Here is a 14,539-nt window from a genome sequence, read left to right on the forward strand (position 1 = left end):
ATACATCAGTAATGACATTTTTACAAATATCCCAAGTTAAACATAAAAGTTTTACAAACCAAGGAATTGTGCATCTCAATAGGCTTGAATATAATCACAATATCAAAACAAAGTATGAAACAACACCAATGACCTTCTATTACGGCACCTCTTATTTTAACTTTTCCAACAATTTTAACTTTTGAAAATTAGTAACATAATTAATCACGTATGTTTAAAGACCAACTTTTTAGAATTTTCATTGTGTTTATTTAATCTTTAATTTTTTTAGAGTTAACTAATGGGACTGCGGCATTTATATCTAAAAATTTATATATATTTATAGTTTTTCTTTTGACATTAAATGTTGTTGCTTTGTTTTATGTTAAAAAAAATTCTATTGATTATATGTAAATTAAAAATCACTTCAAGTCATTTTTGAATATAATAAGAATTAATTATTTAAAAAGACTAAAAGTGACATTTAATAAATAAATATTAATTAAAAGATAATTTTAGAACACCAAGCTAAAATATATTGTCCAAGATGTTTGAGTCTACCTATTAGCTATTATTTGACCCCCCAAAAAAACTGAGCTATACTAATGTCCTTTTTTGCATAGTGGCCCAAGAAAAATCACCGTAATTTGCAAACGGCGCAGTGGTGCTCGTGGAGGGTAAACGATAATGGAAGAGCTACGGAAACTCGAGAAAGTACAGAGGATGGTAGAATTCATGGATTCTCGGGGCGTTTCAGTTTTAAACTCCGATCACCACTGTAACCGTTTCCTAGCTAATTTCATGCTCTTTTTGTTTGAACCTTGCGGAGAGCTCGGCATCGACGACAAATGCTGCTTGATTTCTGAGCTTATGCCTAGGGTGAGTAATTTCTCCACACCTCACTGTAACTGCGTTCTCTTTTGATGATAAAGTTTGAAAATCGATTCGAATTTTTGTTTTCAGCTTTCATCTCCGTTTGTCGAGGATTCGTATCAACACATTGTTACTGAACAAGAGAACAGTGGTAATTTCATTTGTAATATAGTTGTAGCGACTCGTTTATTTATTATTTGCAAATAAGAATTTAGGACTAAAAGTTAAGCACTTAGGCTCTGTTTGATAAATACATTTTTCAAGCGCTTATTATATAAGAGTTTGTCTATAAGTATTATTTTTTGCTATAAGTGCTTATGTATAACCTATTTCTATAATAAAAGATAAATAAAGTCAAATTGTTTTCATAAGCTAACTTGGAGAGCTTATGGAAAAACTGACAATAGTTTATGGATATGTCACAAGCTGGTTCCATAAGCGTTCTTTTAAATAGTCTTACAAATGCTTATGTCTGTTGATAAGTTCAAATAAGGTTAACCAAATAGGCCCGCAAGCAAACGTTTAGAATTGATTAAATGTATGTTTGGATGTTGAGAGGAGATGGAGTGAGAAGAAATAATAGAAAAATGAAAAGAAGGGAAGTTTAAACGTTTAGAAGGGCATGGAAGAGGAAGTTTATGACTTTCCGTCGCTTTGTTTGTTTGGTTGTTTTAAATCACCTTAAATTGGGACAACTTTGGAATGCTCACAAAAATGTAGTGTTTTGAAGGATCGTATAGAAATCCCTCATTTTCTCCTTTTAATAAAATCTTTCTATTACTCCTCAAAGCGTAGCTTAAGTGGTTTGAGTTTGAACCCTCAAAGGAATTTGAGAATGAGGTATGGGGTTCAAATTCATTGTACTAATAGAACATACTGCAACTAACATCTGCCTATAAAAGTCTATCTATTAGAAGGAGGAACTTTGGCATTGATGTTATTAGTGGGAAAATTAATCAATTCAAAATAAATAAATAAAACTAATAGGCCATTTGTTTGAAGGTTCCATAAGCGTTCTTAGGAACGGTGTTCTTGAGTATATATCCAATCCCGAGTACAAGTCACAAATATATTTGGAAAGTATTTAATATTCTTAGAGATGTTTTTAAACTTTTATTTGGTTAAAAACTAGAGAACATGTGGTACAATGAGGTGGAAATAGGAAGGCAAAGATGTTTGAGTTTATAAATAACTTTTACTCATGAGAATGTAAGATATTTTTAGAACTGGTATCAAACATGAAATGTTACATTTTCAAACTCACATTTGTCAGAATATCTTTGCATATCAAGAAACAAACACACTCTAACTCTTGCTTTTACTTTTCTCCATCATCCCAATATATCATTAGGTAAAATAGATGTAACTATTGGTGGCATTATCCAGGTCTATTTTGCTAAGATATAGTTGTACTTTCTCTTCCATCTCCTATAGTTTCCCTGAAGGGTAATAGGTACTGCAAATTTGCAACTATCTGTGGTGGAGGTGAAATTTTTCTGTGCTACTATAGTACTTATTCAATCGCACTCAAATACCTGGCATGCCTAGTTAGCTATTCCTGATTTTAAAACTATTTTTTTATGGAAGCAAAAGTATAAGAAACTGCAAGATATAATGAAGAAGAATAGTGTCCTACAGGAGTATTGAAAATCTGTTCATGGTGGGGGGCGGAATCAAATGCCGTTCACTGCTGCCTTTAATATTGCGCATATCAATATTGTATAATGCTTTTCTTGGTTTTCATTCTTAAGTTTTGTTGTTTGCTTTTATTTTCATGAATATTGGGAATTTTCTTGAATTTTTGCTTTCCTTAGGTTTTCAGCAAAATCATGTTGGAAATGCACAGTGTACTTGCAATCAGATGAAAGAAAATAATTTATTACAAAGTTTTGATGAAAACATGGCCATGATCGGGCTGGATTCCATGCAAAATGCAAATTCTACCCTTGAGGACTTTGTAAGTATATATTCCAAGAGTAATCTCTTTGATATGATCATGGTGTTATGCTATAACAATAAACAAAAAAATAATTATGCTATAACATTCACTACTCAGTAATTAATTTGGAAAATGTGCTAGTAGTTGCATATCATAGCCGTGAGTGTGTGACAGCCTAACAACAGTTGGTCACAGTGGATGTGGGCTGTGGTCCCAAACAAATATTACTTTCAAATGTAGAGGTTAGAATCCTAGAGTCCTCACTCTAAAGGAGGGGGATTTACCTGACCACCATCTTCAGACCAATAGTTACTATCACAACTATGATGGTGAGGATACATAGTCAAAGATTAAAGATGACCTGGTTTACACCCTTATTTACCATATTGATTAATAGATGAATAAAATGCCTCTTGTTTGCTACTTTCTACAGAAAATTCACAAGAAGAGTAGTTTGTTAGAAGGCTTGGTACAATTTAACAAATGTGCCTAGCTATGCGTAACTTGCTTTGTGATTCCAATGTTGATGTGAACTTCTTTTCAGTGCAGATCATATTTTATGTTTCATGGATTGGATGTAAACAAGCCACAATCAATCTTCAAATATTTACCTCTTCTTTCATTCACAGAGAGCTATATTTATCAGGTACATAATAGATTGTTGTTATTCAATTCGGGGACTTTTTTTATTTATTCAAGTCAGATATTTTTTGTTAAAAAGTGTTGGGTTCCTAAAATTGGTTCTACTGTATGTGTCTTGAAAGAAAAAATATATACTGATAGAGTACCTCAAGCTAGATGGAAGGCATGTCTATGAAACTAATTGACCTTTTTAAGAGGCATGAGTATAACATCACTCATAAGGAGTAACATCTTTTTAGCAATTGAAATGAAGGATATGCAGTGCTAATATGTTCTTAATAGTCGATGCATATATTTTGAATGGAAAAGTGATAATGATAAATAGTATAAGCTTTGATGACTCTTGTTGTCTTAAGCCTGGCCTGTATAAAGACCGCCATTCCATCAGCTAAAATAACACCAGTTGTCATCCCTGGACAGTTTGTGTGCAATGTGTACAAATGATGCATCCCTTCGCCAATATGTGTTTTCTGGGGATTGACGTTTATCCTAGGTGGTGGTTGTGGAAGCACTTACCTCACTTTAGCTACACACTCAGAATAGTCAAACTGTCAAAGGCCAAGTAACCCTCCATGTGCATGAAAACTATTAAAAGCAAACACACCCCACATTTTTCCGCAAAAGCAATTAAATTTCATAAACATCACTTATTCACTACCTTTCACAGCCTTGCAATGACCATCTTTCCATCTAGACACCCATATTCCTATGCACTTGCTTCAGTGTTTCAGAGTGTGGTTACTTGGCCTTTCAGTTTGTTGAGGTGAGATTCTTGACTCAATGATGCATATCTTGTAAGAATTAATGAAATAATTGTGTTACTATTTACTATTGTAGAATTAATGAAGTAAATTTTAACAGTACGTATAAAATATGCAAAAGCTCGTATTTCTGCTGAAAATTTGGAGCTGTTATGATGCAGCTGGATAAAATGAATGAGAATTCGCTACAAACACCAAAAAGGAATGATGAGGTGATTGATTGCATTTGGGATGTACAATGGCAATTCAAATCTTCATTTTTTAAGTAATAAATTTCAGCCTATATAACTTTAATTTGCATGTAGAAAGCAACTCAAGATTTGGCTTCTTGCTTCTCGAATGGCCCATTTAGTCCACTTGTGACTATTTTTGAACACAGGGGCCTTTTGACTGAAAGGTATTTTTCTGAACTCATTACCATGCTTTTCTTGGGAGTAGGTATGGTTGAGTTTAATTTGGTTCTTTGCTCTTTTTGCTTGATGAGCTAAAGAATAACAGAAGAACTTAGACATGGGGAAGAGTACTGGGCTCTTGAAAGAAAGCTCTGTCATGCCCTGATAAACGAAGAAGAGGTATACATAATCCATGTCCCCTTTTCATTCTCTTAAGGGAGTGTACGTGCAGAGTGAAATCCTTCTCTAAGTTCCTTGTTTGAAATCTAATAATTAATTTTCTACTCAGATTCTTATTGATGATGTGATGAAGGCTGTTCACTTAAAGTCTTTTGATTATCGAGTGCTGAATCTTCTTCTTTATCAACTTCAAGGAGCTAAGGTACAATGGATAAGCAAAAAAAAGCAAGCAACATAAATATCTGCTTTAAGCGAAATAAAACTATTCCCTCCGAAATGAAATATAAGCAAAAATGGTAGCTAAAAAGTTGATGTATTTGGTTAAAAATTAAGACCAGATACACCAACTTTTCAGTTGTTTTTGTAGTTTATATTTCATTCCAGAGTGGTATTGGCTAAATACATGTCATTGGGATAATTCTGTTCTTCTGTACCTTTTTGAAGGCTGAGGAGTTGCATATGGAATTTCTTTCAATTTCAGAGTTCTTAGTGGAAGTTTCTGATGATCTGTAAGTACTGTTTTGGTTGCAGTTGGTACTGAGTACCATGATATCTCATACATGAGTTCATACTTGGGTAGAATTTTGTAGTTGCTTCTAACATTGTGCATTTTCCTTTTATTATGTAATATTTCAAGGATTCAACATAATTGTTTTGTTGTGAAATTTTGCAGGTATGACTATGAGGTTAGTTTAATAATCCAAATTTATTTTGGAACCTCCAGCTGCCATAATGGTGTCTGAATCATAATTTGACAAAAAGCCCTCATGCAGGATGATGTTTTAGAAAACAATTTCAACATTTTGCGCATGTTTATCAGAATATATGGAGCTTCTTCTGCCTCTGCTATGTTGGTATGTCAAGCTGGTTACAAGTGGTGATTCTAATTTGCATACTTTCTTATAGAATATACACTCTCTAAATCTGTTGGTTAGCTGGTATCTTTCTTGTAACAATTTAAAATGTTTCGATTGAACCATGCTAATTTATTTTAGTGGGGAGGTCAATGTCCACCTTTTATTAAAATCATTTTAGTGAAATTGATAGCAATAGTGTGTTTTTACAAACACATCTCAAAATCATATCCTCTTTTATTTGTTCATCTATAGGCGAAGTGTTATAGACATCCAACATTTTCCAGCTTTCATTTATTCTTAGGAGATTGTTGAACTAAGTCCAAATAAAAACAATATTTCACTTTGTATTATGCATAACTTAACCAAGCATAGAAGATTTTCAAATATTACATTACTCCCTCTACTCCACCCATCATGAACATATTGAATAGTGCAATAACACTATTCATGTTAGAGGTCTCTGGCATTTCTCACCTATCACGAGAAAGAAGGAGAACCTTATAGTCTAATGTTTGCTAACGTTTTACACAATTGGAAAATATTGTTTATTTTTCTATATAGATCACTTTGTTTTGTTCCTCTGTTAAAATTGGTCTGAATATAGTAACTATATATGTTTATTTAGTATCTTTCAGATATTATGTAAAATTTTCTATTCCAGGCAAAGTGCATTACTGAAGCTGAAAGTAAGTACCAAAATTTACTGGAATTACTGGATCCAAAGCTGGCCTTGAGCTACCAGAAAAGATGTGCAGAAGCCACTGTAGAAGGTAATTTGCTACAGATAGTCAGGGCATTTGGGTAGCATGATATGACCCTAAACTGTACACGACTGAATTTTGTAGGTGGAAAGGTATCTGAGCACCCTCTTGGCACGTGGTGCATTCCAACTGTGATTCAAGATGAGGAATTGTATAGATCAAACATGAAATCAGATACCTCCTAGATATACACTTGATCTGTGTCAGAGGTAATAGTATCGATTCTAATGTTTTCAGTTCAAGTGTGTTGGGCATGCCGAATATCGAGAGCTAGAATTGAAGTAGGAAAGAAAAAAATTAAGTGGTACTTTTCCATTGTTAATCCAAACATTACAAGCAGTTAAAGTACTGATATTAGATGTAGAAGGATCGAATAAATAGCAAATGGCCAAGGTATAGGGCCTAGTTTGGCAAGCCAGTTGATTGATAGAAAGAAAACACTATTGGTCTGAGTATTGTTAGACACTTGTACGTATAACTTTATGTATTCTCTGAATATTTTTTTTTGAAAAGTAACTTATGCTCATTTATCCCTTGTGATATGAAAGATACGGAAAAGATCATTTGACATGATCATGGTTATCTGCAATTTTTGCCTATCTCTCTTCATAAATATTATTAGATTTAAATAGGTGGGTTTATATTATGTTGTTCGTATTTACTGTGAGAAATAGATACAATCAGGATAATAATGTACAAACATGGTTTGGGAGAGGAAAGCGAAAAAGGAGAGTCAGAAGGAAATTTCAAGTTCAATATGTGAGATCCTGCTCCGCTCCTAAACCAGGGTCACTATGTGAGCTTCTGTTTTACCAGTTACGATTTGCTTGAGTAAACATTTAAATATGATTTTGCTAAGATTGACCATTCCTAATGGTTTAAGATATAACTGTATATTGACATTCATTGAGTTCTTGAAAACCGTATTTAAAAAAAGATATATTTACCATTTGAAGTTTGAATTTATGTAATATTTTAAAAAATTAGATTAATGTTTTTAAAATCCTTCAAGAAAACCTTAGAAAATAAAATCCTTTAATAATTGAATTGTGCTGGGTCACAAGAGAGCCTGAAACACCTAGGACCGTTACTTTGGATTAAGAATTAAAGAATCACACAAGTGTATTTTGACTATTTTCCAAAAACCTTGAGACATAGAGAGCCTACAACACTGGAGATCATAACATTGGAGAAAGAGTTTATACACCAATAAGTTGTGTCTTTACACTGTTTTTTAACCATACAGTAAAAAAGTTATATTCAGCATATATTGGGTTTGGCCATTAGCTATAAATATAAAAACATCAACATTGTTTTACACCCTATTCACAGGTCAGTCTTTAAAATTTGAGTGATTTGGGCTAACAAAATAAACTAATGCACTTCTAATTAATTATTTAAATATAATATTATTTTATATTTTTATTGCAAAGTCATCAATAATTAGATTATAGTTAATATTTTTTAAAACAACAATCATTTTTCGATAAAAATCAAAATAAAATTATTTAATTTATCTTATCATATAATAGATCAAATATAAAATTTTAACAATTTAAAATTAGAATTTTTCTTTCAACAATAAAGTAGTAACATAATAGTTAAAAGGCATGTCTATGTTATTCAAAACAAAAATGTCTTCACATTGAATTTCACCAATGATATTATAAGGATTGAATTTCACTATACTGATCAAATTTTCTATTAAGTCAACTGTTAACTTTTAATTTAAATTATATAAATTTTTATTTTAATATCTATATATAGTAATACTATATAGGCAAAATAATTTGATGTCCCTCAAAGATTGGGATTGGACTGTTGTCAATCTCTACTGTATTTAGGGCCACCATTGCTATTCATTTTTATGTTTTGCGACAAACGTCAAGTATTCATGGCTAAAAATTGAAGTATTTGATTTCTAATAGTTGTTGTTTTAAAAATTTCATAAAAAGATCGTTTAAAATTTTGAAAAGTACACGTGAATATGACTTAATACGATAAAGATAAAATATTAAAATTTTCACATGAGCTAAATACAAAATAAAATTTTATAAAATTAAAACTTATTTAACCATATTTGTAAGTAATAATAATTGATTTTTTTTTATATTAAACCTCCAATTTCTAAAAAAAAAATGATGTTTTAATAATTTACGAGAAGAAAATAAAATTTCACAATTCTTTTTAACAATTTGTTCTTAATATTATCCCGTTAATATAACTATAATGCAATTATTCAATTTGCTTTTACGGTCACCAATGAATTCGGAATTGCATGCGATGCGAATGTGAACCCCATATTAATTACTTCCGTATCATTCTTTTGGGTAGAAAGGATTGAAAGATACAGAGGCAGCATGATTGTCCTTGTTTCCGTATTATAATGGTAAATAATTGAATTTCTTATTGTAAAATATACTAACAAATAATTCCAGTAAAGAAAAAAAAAATAGTTACTCCAATTTTATTTTTGTCTTAGTCACATCAAAGAAGTGTGAAGAAAGACAGTGAACAAAAATGGAAAGATAATACAATTTTGGCAGATATATCTTTTTGCTCCTCTAGTGAAAATAGTTCGTACACATCTGGTCACTCAGTGTCACAATCTTTCTGATTAGTTTCTCAGTGCGATGTCAACAATGCAATAGCAGCTTTGGCTATATAGTTCAAAGCTGTGGAATCACATCAAGGAATCCCCAAACCTCCAAGAGGAAACTGAGAAACCAAATACCTTCTAGCTTTTCTTGTGTAAAATCTTCAACTCTTATATTGACTGTTTCACTGAATAAATAAGAGACTATTACTCATATTTCACACACCAAACAGTTTTATGATATAAGTATTTATGTTATGTTTATAAAAATTATTTATAATATATCTTCAAATTGTTTCAATTTGGTTGAATAAAGTCTAAAATATTTTATGAATAATAACTTAGATAAAATGTTTATCCAAACATGAGGAAATAATTTGCCAAAAGGCATAGCACCATATATTTTTAAATTACAAATATTGAGTTGCATGTAACTTTTATATCGGAGTAGGCTGCTTATATTTCTCCATTTTTTTTCTTTCTAAACTAAAAAATATTACCTTTAAAATGTTACAATTTCTATGGTGGTCTATTTTTATAACGCTATACAATGATTCAATACTTAAAAATTATATGAAGCTTCAATTATGGCTTTTGATGCATACATGAAGTTGAAATTTAATATACTTACCTTAATAACGAGTGAGACAATATTTTGATCAGTACCAGTTCAAATAAATAATTATGAATTCTTCAAAACTAAGTTCATTTATTTTTTTAATTGTTTTTTCATTGAATCAATGATGACACTATTTATAATTTCTATGAATATAAGAATAATATTAACAGTATTTAAAAAACATAAAACTAATTTTAAGAGCCACAAAAGATGTAATTAGCGTTATTTTAGTCTATTTTTAGTTTTTCCTTAAAAAAGTGGGGAAAAACAACTTATTTTTAACATTTTACGAAAAAATATGGACTGGTCCCGTGTTTTTTGGATCGGGACCATAAAATTGAGTGAAGTGATTCATGTGTACCTACATTGTTAAATAATAAATTTAAAACTAAAAATGAATTTGAAACTTAAACTCACATATGGAGATAATAACTTCAAATTTCATTTTATTAGAATCTATTCTGAAAAGTAAATTCTAAAAAAGACTCAAATATTTTTCTTGGCAGCTATGGATAAAAAAAGCTAAATATAATTATGACAAGAACAAACAAGACCACATGATATTAAATACTATCTCACATGAGACTATTCGATGATCTGTAGAGTTCCATTTATGAGGGCAAAGTAATAAGTAAATGTCGGCATGTATATTTTGTTCATATACTAGATGTTAAACTTTTCTATAATTAAGCTTGTAGGAGGACTCCTGTTTTTGGGCTAAGAACCAAGGAAGATAATTCATTTTCTACCCTTTGCATCAGCAGACATAATCATATGGAAAACTTATAATTCTAATTGTAAAATGTACTACCACCTATTTCTAAATATTTAATACTTATTTAGATTTTTTTTTTGTCCTTTTTCATAATAATTCATTTAAAATATTAACTATTTTCTTATTAACGTATTTCTAATTATCATATTTCATATTAGCATTATAAACTTATTCTCTCATATAAAGGATAAATAAATAATCTTCAAATACCAACTTTACTATTCTCTATTGAGTCCAAAAAAACTAATTTTCTACAATCTATGTAATAAAATATAAATAAAAATATATAAAATATGATTTTTTTTTACACGTTTGATTTATATTTCATCACACAGCGAGTAATTTAGTCAAGAAGTCATATATCATACATTTACATAGCTGTAAAATATAAACTAGTTAAGTCAAAACTATGGAAGTGTAATTGAATAGACAGTAGTATCTAAATCAACCAGAAGAAGAAGGAATTTGGATTTGGTCATGTGTTGACCGTAATGATTGTGTGATCATCATTAGAAGATTTTAATTTTAAATTGTTTTTAATATTTAAAAAATAAAAATTATTAAATTTAAATTGTTGAATACAATTAATTATTAACTGTATAAATATATGCATTAAGTGATTGCAAAAAGAGTGATGTCTAAGAAGAAGAAGAAGTGAGTCTAAAATTAGATAGGAGCACATTAAATGGTAGTTTTAACTACCACCTGTGATTTAGTAGAGTTGTGTTTTTTACCCCCACTTAGATACAAAAATTGTATCGCTTTCCACCTAACGAGCCTCAAACTACTAATAGAACCAAAGGGTCCTTCACACTGCTTTGGATTCTCCCAATTTGTTTACCTTTATTGAATCGTTCCTTTCACTTTTCTGCCACACTCTGCACTCTCTCTCACCCTCCACTATCCCTCTCTTCTCTACACAACTCATTTCTAATTTATATGGATCTAAGGACACATTTAAATAAATAAAATTAAAAAACTAAAATATTTATTTCTAATTTTAAAATTTAAATTACACCAATTTAATTATCTTTTTTATATCTAAACTCTTAACATATACTTTTAAAACACTTGTTAGTATTATTGTTATATATATATTGTGCACCCCTTATATGTCAAAACTAGTAAAAAGCATTCACGACACAAAATTAGAAATAATGACAAACTTTTCATTCTTAGTCTACATTGACAAAACACAATTAAGAGAATCATTCAATTTTGACTTTTCCTTTTTTATACTTCTTTCTATTAATCAATATTATTTAGGTTTTTATGTATATATTAAAAATGTAATAATTAAAAAAATTATTTGTAAGTTTTTCAATATCATTAATATAAAGAATAATAATATTTTAAAAGTTGTGTATATAATAATCATTAAAAAATAAAATAAAATAAAAATAATTAAAGTTATATTAAAAATTGTAAATAATATTTAATTTTAGATAATTTTTTTTTTCTTAAAATGACACTTATTGTGAGATAGGAGTTTAAAGTCATTTTATATTACTTTAGGTTAATTTTCATTGTAAATTTTTTTAAAACGCCACAAAATTAAAACCAATTATATATACTTCCAAAAAAATAAATATAAATAAAATTAACACATATTCTTTAAAAAAAAATAAACAATTATCAACAACTTCTTTCATACTCCCTCCAATTTTATATATAAAAGAATTTTTTGAGAGATTTTTGGTTCTATATATTAAAAAAATTACAACTTTTAATGTGTATTTATTGTTTAAATTATTTTTATACACTAAGTTAAAAAATTTGTCTTTTTAATATTATTGGTGAGTATTTAACATCTCATAATTTTAATAAAGATATATATGTAAAAATAATCCAAATAATTAAAATAATTCATTAGTACATATTGATGTATTTTGTTATTTTCTCTTATAAATAAAATCAGATATATTTCTCTTATAAATAAAACCAGATATATTTCTCTTATAAATAGAACCAGATGTATGTAGTGATAGTATATCTAAAATAACTTTAATTTAACTTAATTTTTATATTTTCAATTATTTAATTTATTAGTCATAAATAATAATTTAGATAATAGATTTAATTTTTTTTATTGATATTGCATAAATTAAATTAGATCAACTATCTTTCTTCTTTTAGATCGACTATTCACTTTACAAAATAAATTGAATAACATTAACCATTAAATATCAAATCAATAGTTAATATTATATATATATATATATATATATATATATATAACTATGAATAATTATAATATCAACCCTATCAATTTCCCACTTATAAAAACTCAAATTCGTTACTTTTTGTATACAAATGACAATGAATATAAATAAAATGTTTTTATATTTTTCTGTATAATTTTCTTTTGTGACAGTTACAACTGGCATTAGGAATATATCAGTTAACTCACTCACTCACATCTAATTTTGCACATTTTAGTCTTTTTTTGAGTTAGATGGGGAATGACTTCAACAAGTGACATGATAGGCATCTATGGCTTCACTTAATTCATATCAAAACTTTACCACTATCCCCATCTTGTTAATCACTATCATATTCATTCTTCACCTTCTGCTTTGTTCTGTTTCTTGCTTCAACCAACCACACCCTACAATTCCTCCAAGGGTAATTAGGCTATTACTAAAGTACAACATAGCCATGATTTTTCTTCATCATTCACTATTTTCTTTTCTTTGCTTTATGTATATGTGTATGTTGTATAACTAGTTTTTTGAAAAGGATTCGGTTAATTTTGTGTTTGCAGGAATTGTTATTTGAAGAGAAAAACAGAATAGGTTCAGCTCCACCTACATGCCATAACAAGTGTAACCAATGTCATCCATGCATGGCAGTACAAGTTCCAAGTTTACCAAGCCATGAACATGTTCATCCAAGTGTTACTACTCCAACTTCTTCGATAAAAAGTGGTTTCTTTCTTCAAGGTAACAACAGGTACTCAAATTACAAGCCATTGAGTTGGAAATGTCATTGTGGTGGACACTTTTTCAACCCTTAGAAATTACATTGTTAATTTCGACCATCCTTGATGATGAATGGAGATTATTGTAAAATGGAAAAAAAAATGCCCCTTTTCTTTTTTTCATTATCTTTTATTTTATAATTTATTTATCTAAATTATTGTTCCATGAAGGGTCAATGGGATTGCTTTTTTTTTTATTTTTTTTTTTTACTTTTCACTGATGGGCCAGTTGCATCAGCATTGATTGTGTACATCGGAGTTTGATACACTTGTACAGAGTTTGTTACAGACCTGAAATCTTACTTTATGGTTGCGTCTAAATTTTGTCAAACTTTCTTTTCAATTGTTTTTTATCTTCATGTTTTTGTTTAATTCTCTTTCAAGTCAATATAGACTACAGTAATTGCAAATATTGGTTTCCAGAAGAACCTACAATAAGTTTGATCGGAAAATTTTGAAGTAGCATTTGCATTGGAAGACATATGAACTTTTATTAAATATTATATTTGTAAAAATATAAGTAAAAATAATATTTAAAAAGTTATTTAATTGAGCATATATATCAAATTTTCAAATACTATATTTGCTTGTGTTTAATTTCCGATGGATTAGATTTCTTAAGCTGTGTTGTGCCTATAAAATAAGCATGTGTATGCCTACATAAAAAATTATTTTTCTGATAGTTTATAGTTGTTCATTGGAAATGTTATGTCAATTCCTTACTCATTTTAGTTTTCTGGTGATTTTTTTTTTTCTGGTCAGATATGAATCTTGATGAACTTAAGTTCATCATATTGTTGGATATTTTTTGGTCCGCATGTAGAAATTTTCAAGGACCACCGCCACTACATATAGTTGTAAAAAACTTTTACTGACCAATAATAATTGTTTGTTTCTGTCTGAAAACTGGACCAGGTCATTAAATGCATTGACATATTTAAATAAATTTGAATACAGCATTTTTTATAGATTTTCCAACATAATACTCCAAACAAAATAAATGAGTACTTACAAAACTATAAAAGCATCGTGTAAATTGCATTTGTTTTAAATTAAAAAATGCATGGATTTTTTTAAAAGATTTTTTATTTTAGGCAAATGCTTGTGAGTGTCTTAAGAGTATTGTTTATAAAGTCTAAGTAATTTATGTCTCTATTTATGTCATTCTACTACGTTTTTTACATA

At 29.1% G+C, this 14,539-nt stretch overlaps 1 protein-coding gene across 1 annotated transcript; it reads left to right on the top strand.

Annotated features, from left to right (window-relative positions):
- The first annotated feature begins 540 nt into the window (after positions 1–540).
- LOC101489965 (uncharacterized) lies at positions 541–6,910 on the top strand. The gene is made up of 13 exons (XM_004502355.4): positions 541–858; positions 943–1,003; positions 2,667–2,809; positions 3,336–3,437; positions 4,356–4,406; positions 4,500–4,591; positions 4,685–4,766; positions 4,876–4,968; positions 5,211–5,275; positions 5,440–5,452; positions 5,540–5,620; positions 6,285–6,393; positions 6,469–6,910. The coding sequence occupies exons 1-13, from the start codon at positions 667–669 to the stop codon at positions 6,567–6,569; spliced, it is 1,185 nt and encodes a 394-aa protein (XP_004502412.1). The 5' UTR covers positions 541–666; the 3' UTR covers positions 6,570–6,910.
- Positions 6,911–14,539: the final 7,629 nt, after the last annotated feature.

Source organism: Cicer arietinum, chromosome 5, assembly GCF_000331145.2.
Source record: "Cicer arietinum cultivar CDC Frontier isolate Library 1 chromosome 5, Cicar.CDCFrontier_v2.0, whole genome shotgun sequence".
Classification (NCBI taxonomy): Eukaryota; Viridiplantae; Streptophyta; class Magnoliopsida; order Fabales; family Fabaceae; genus Cicer; species Cicer arietinum.

Bases quoted from the DNA above. Each gene is read 5' to 3' on its own strand.
- LOC101489965 (XM_004502355.4), top strand. From the start codon at position 667: ATGGAAGAGCTACGGAAACTCGAGAAAGTACAGAGGATGGTAGAATTC. The intron at 859-942 runs GTGAGTAATTTC...TTTTGTTTTCAG, and splicing joins TTTCTGAGCTTATGCCTAGG to CTTTCATCTCCGTTTGTCGA. The intron at 5,621-6,284 runs GTATGTCAAGCT...TTTCTATTCCAG, and splicing joins CTTCTGCCTCTGCTATGTTG to GCAAAGTGCATTACTGAAGC.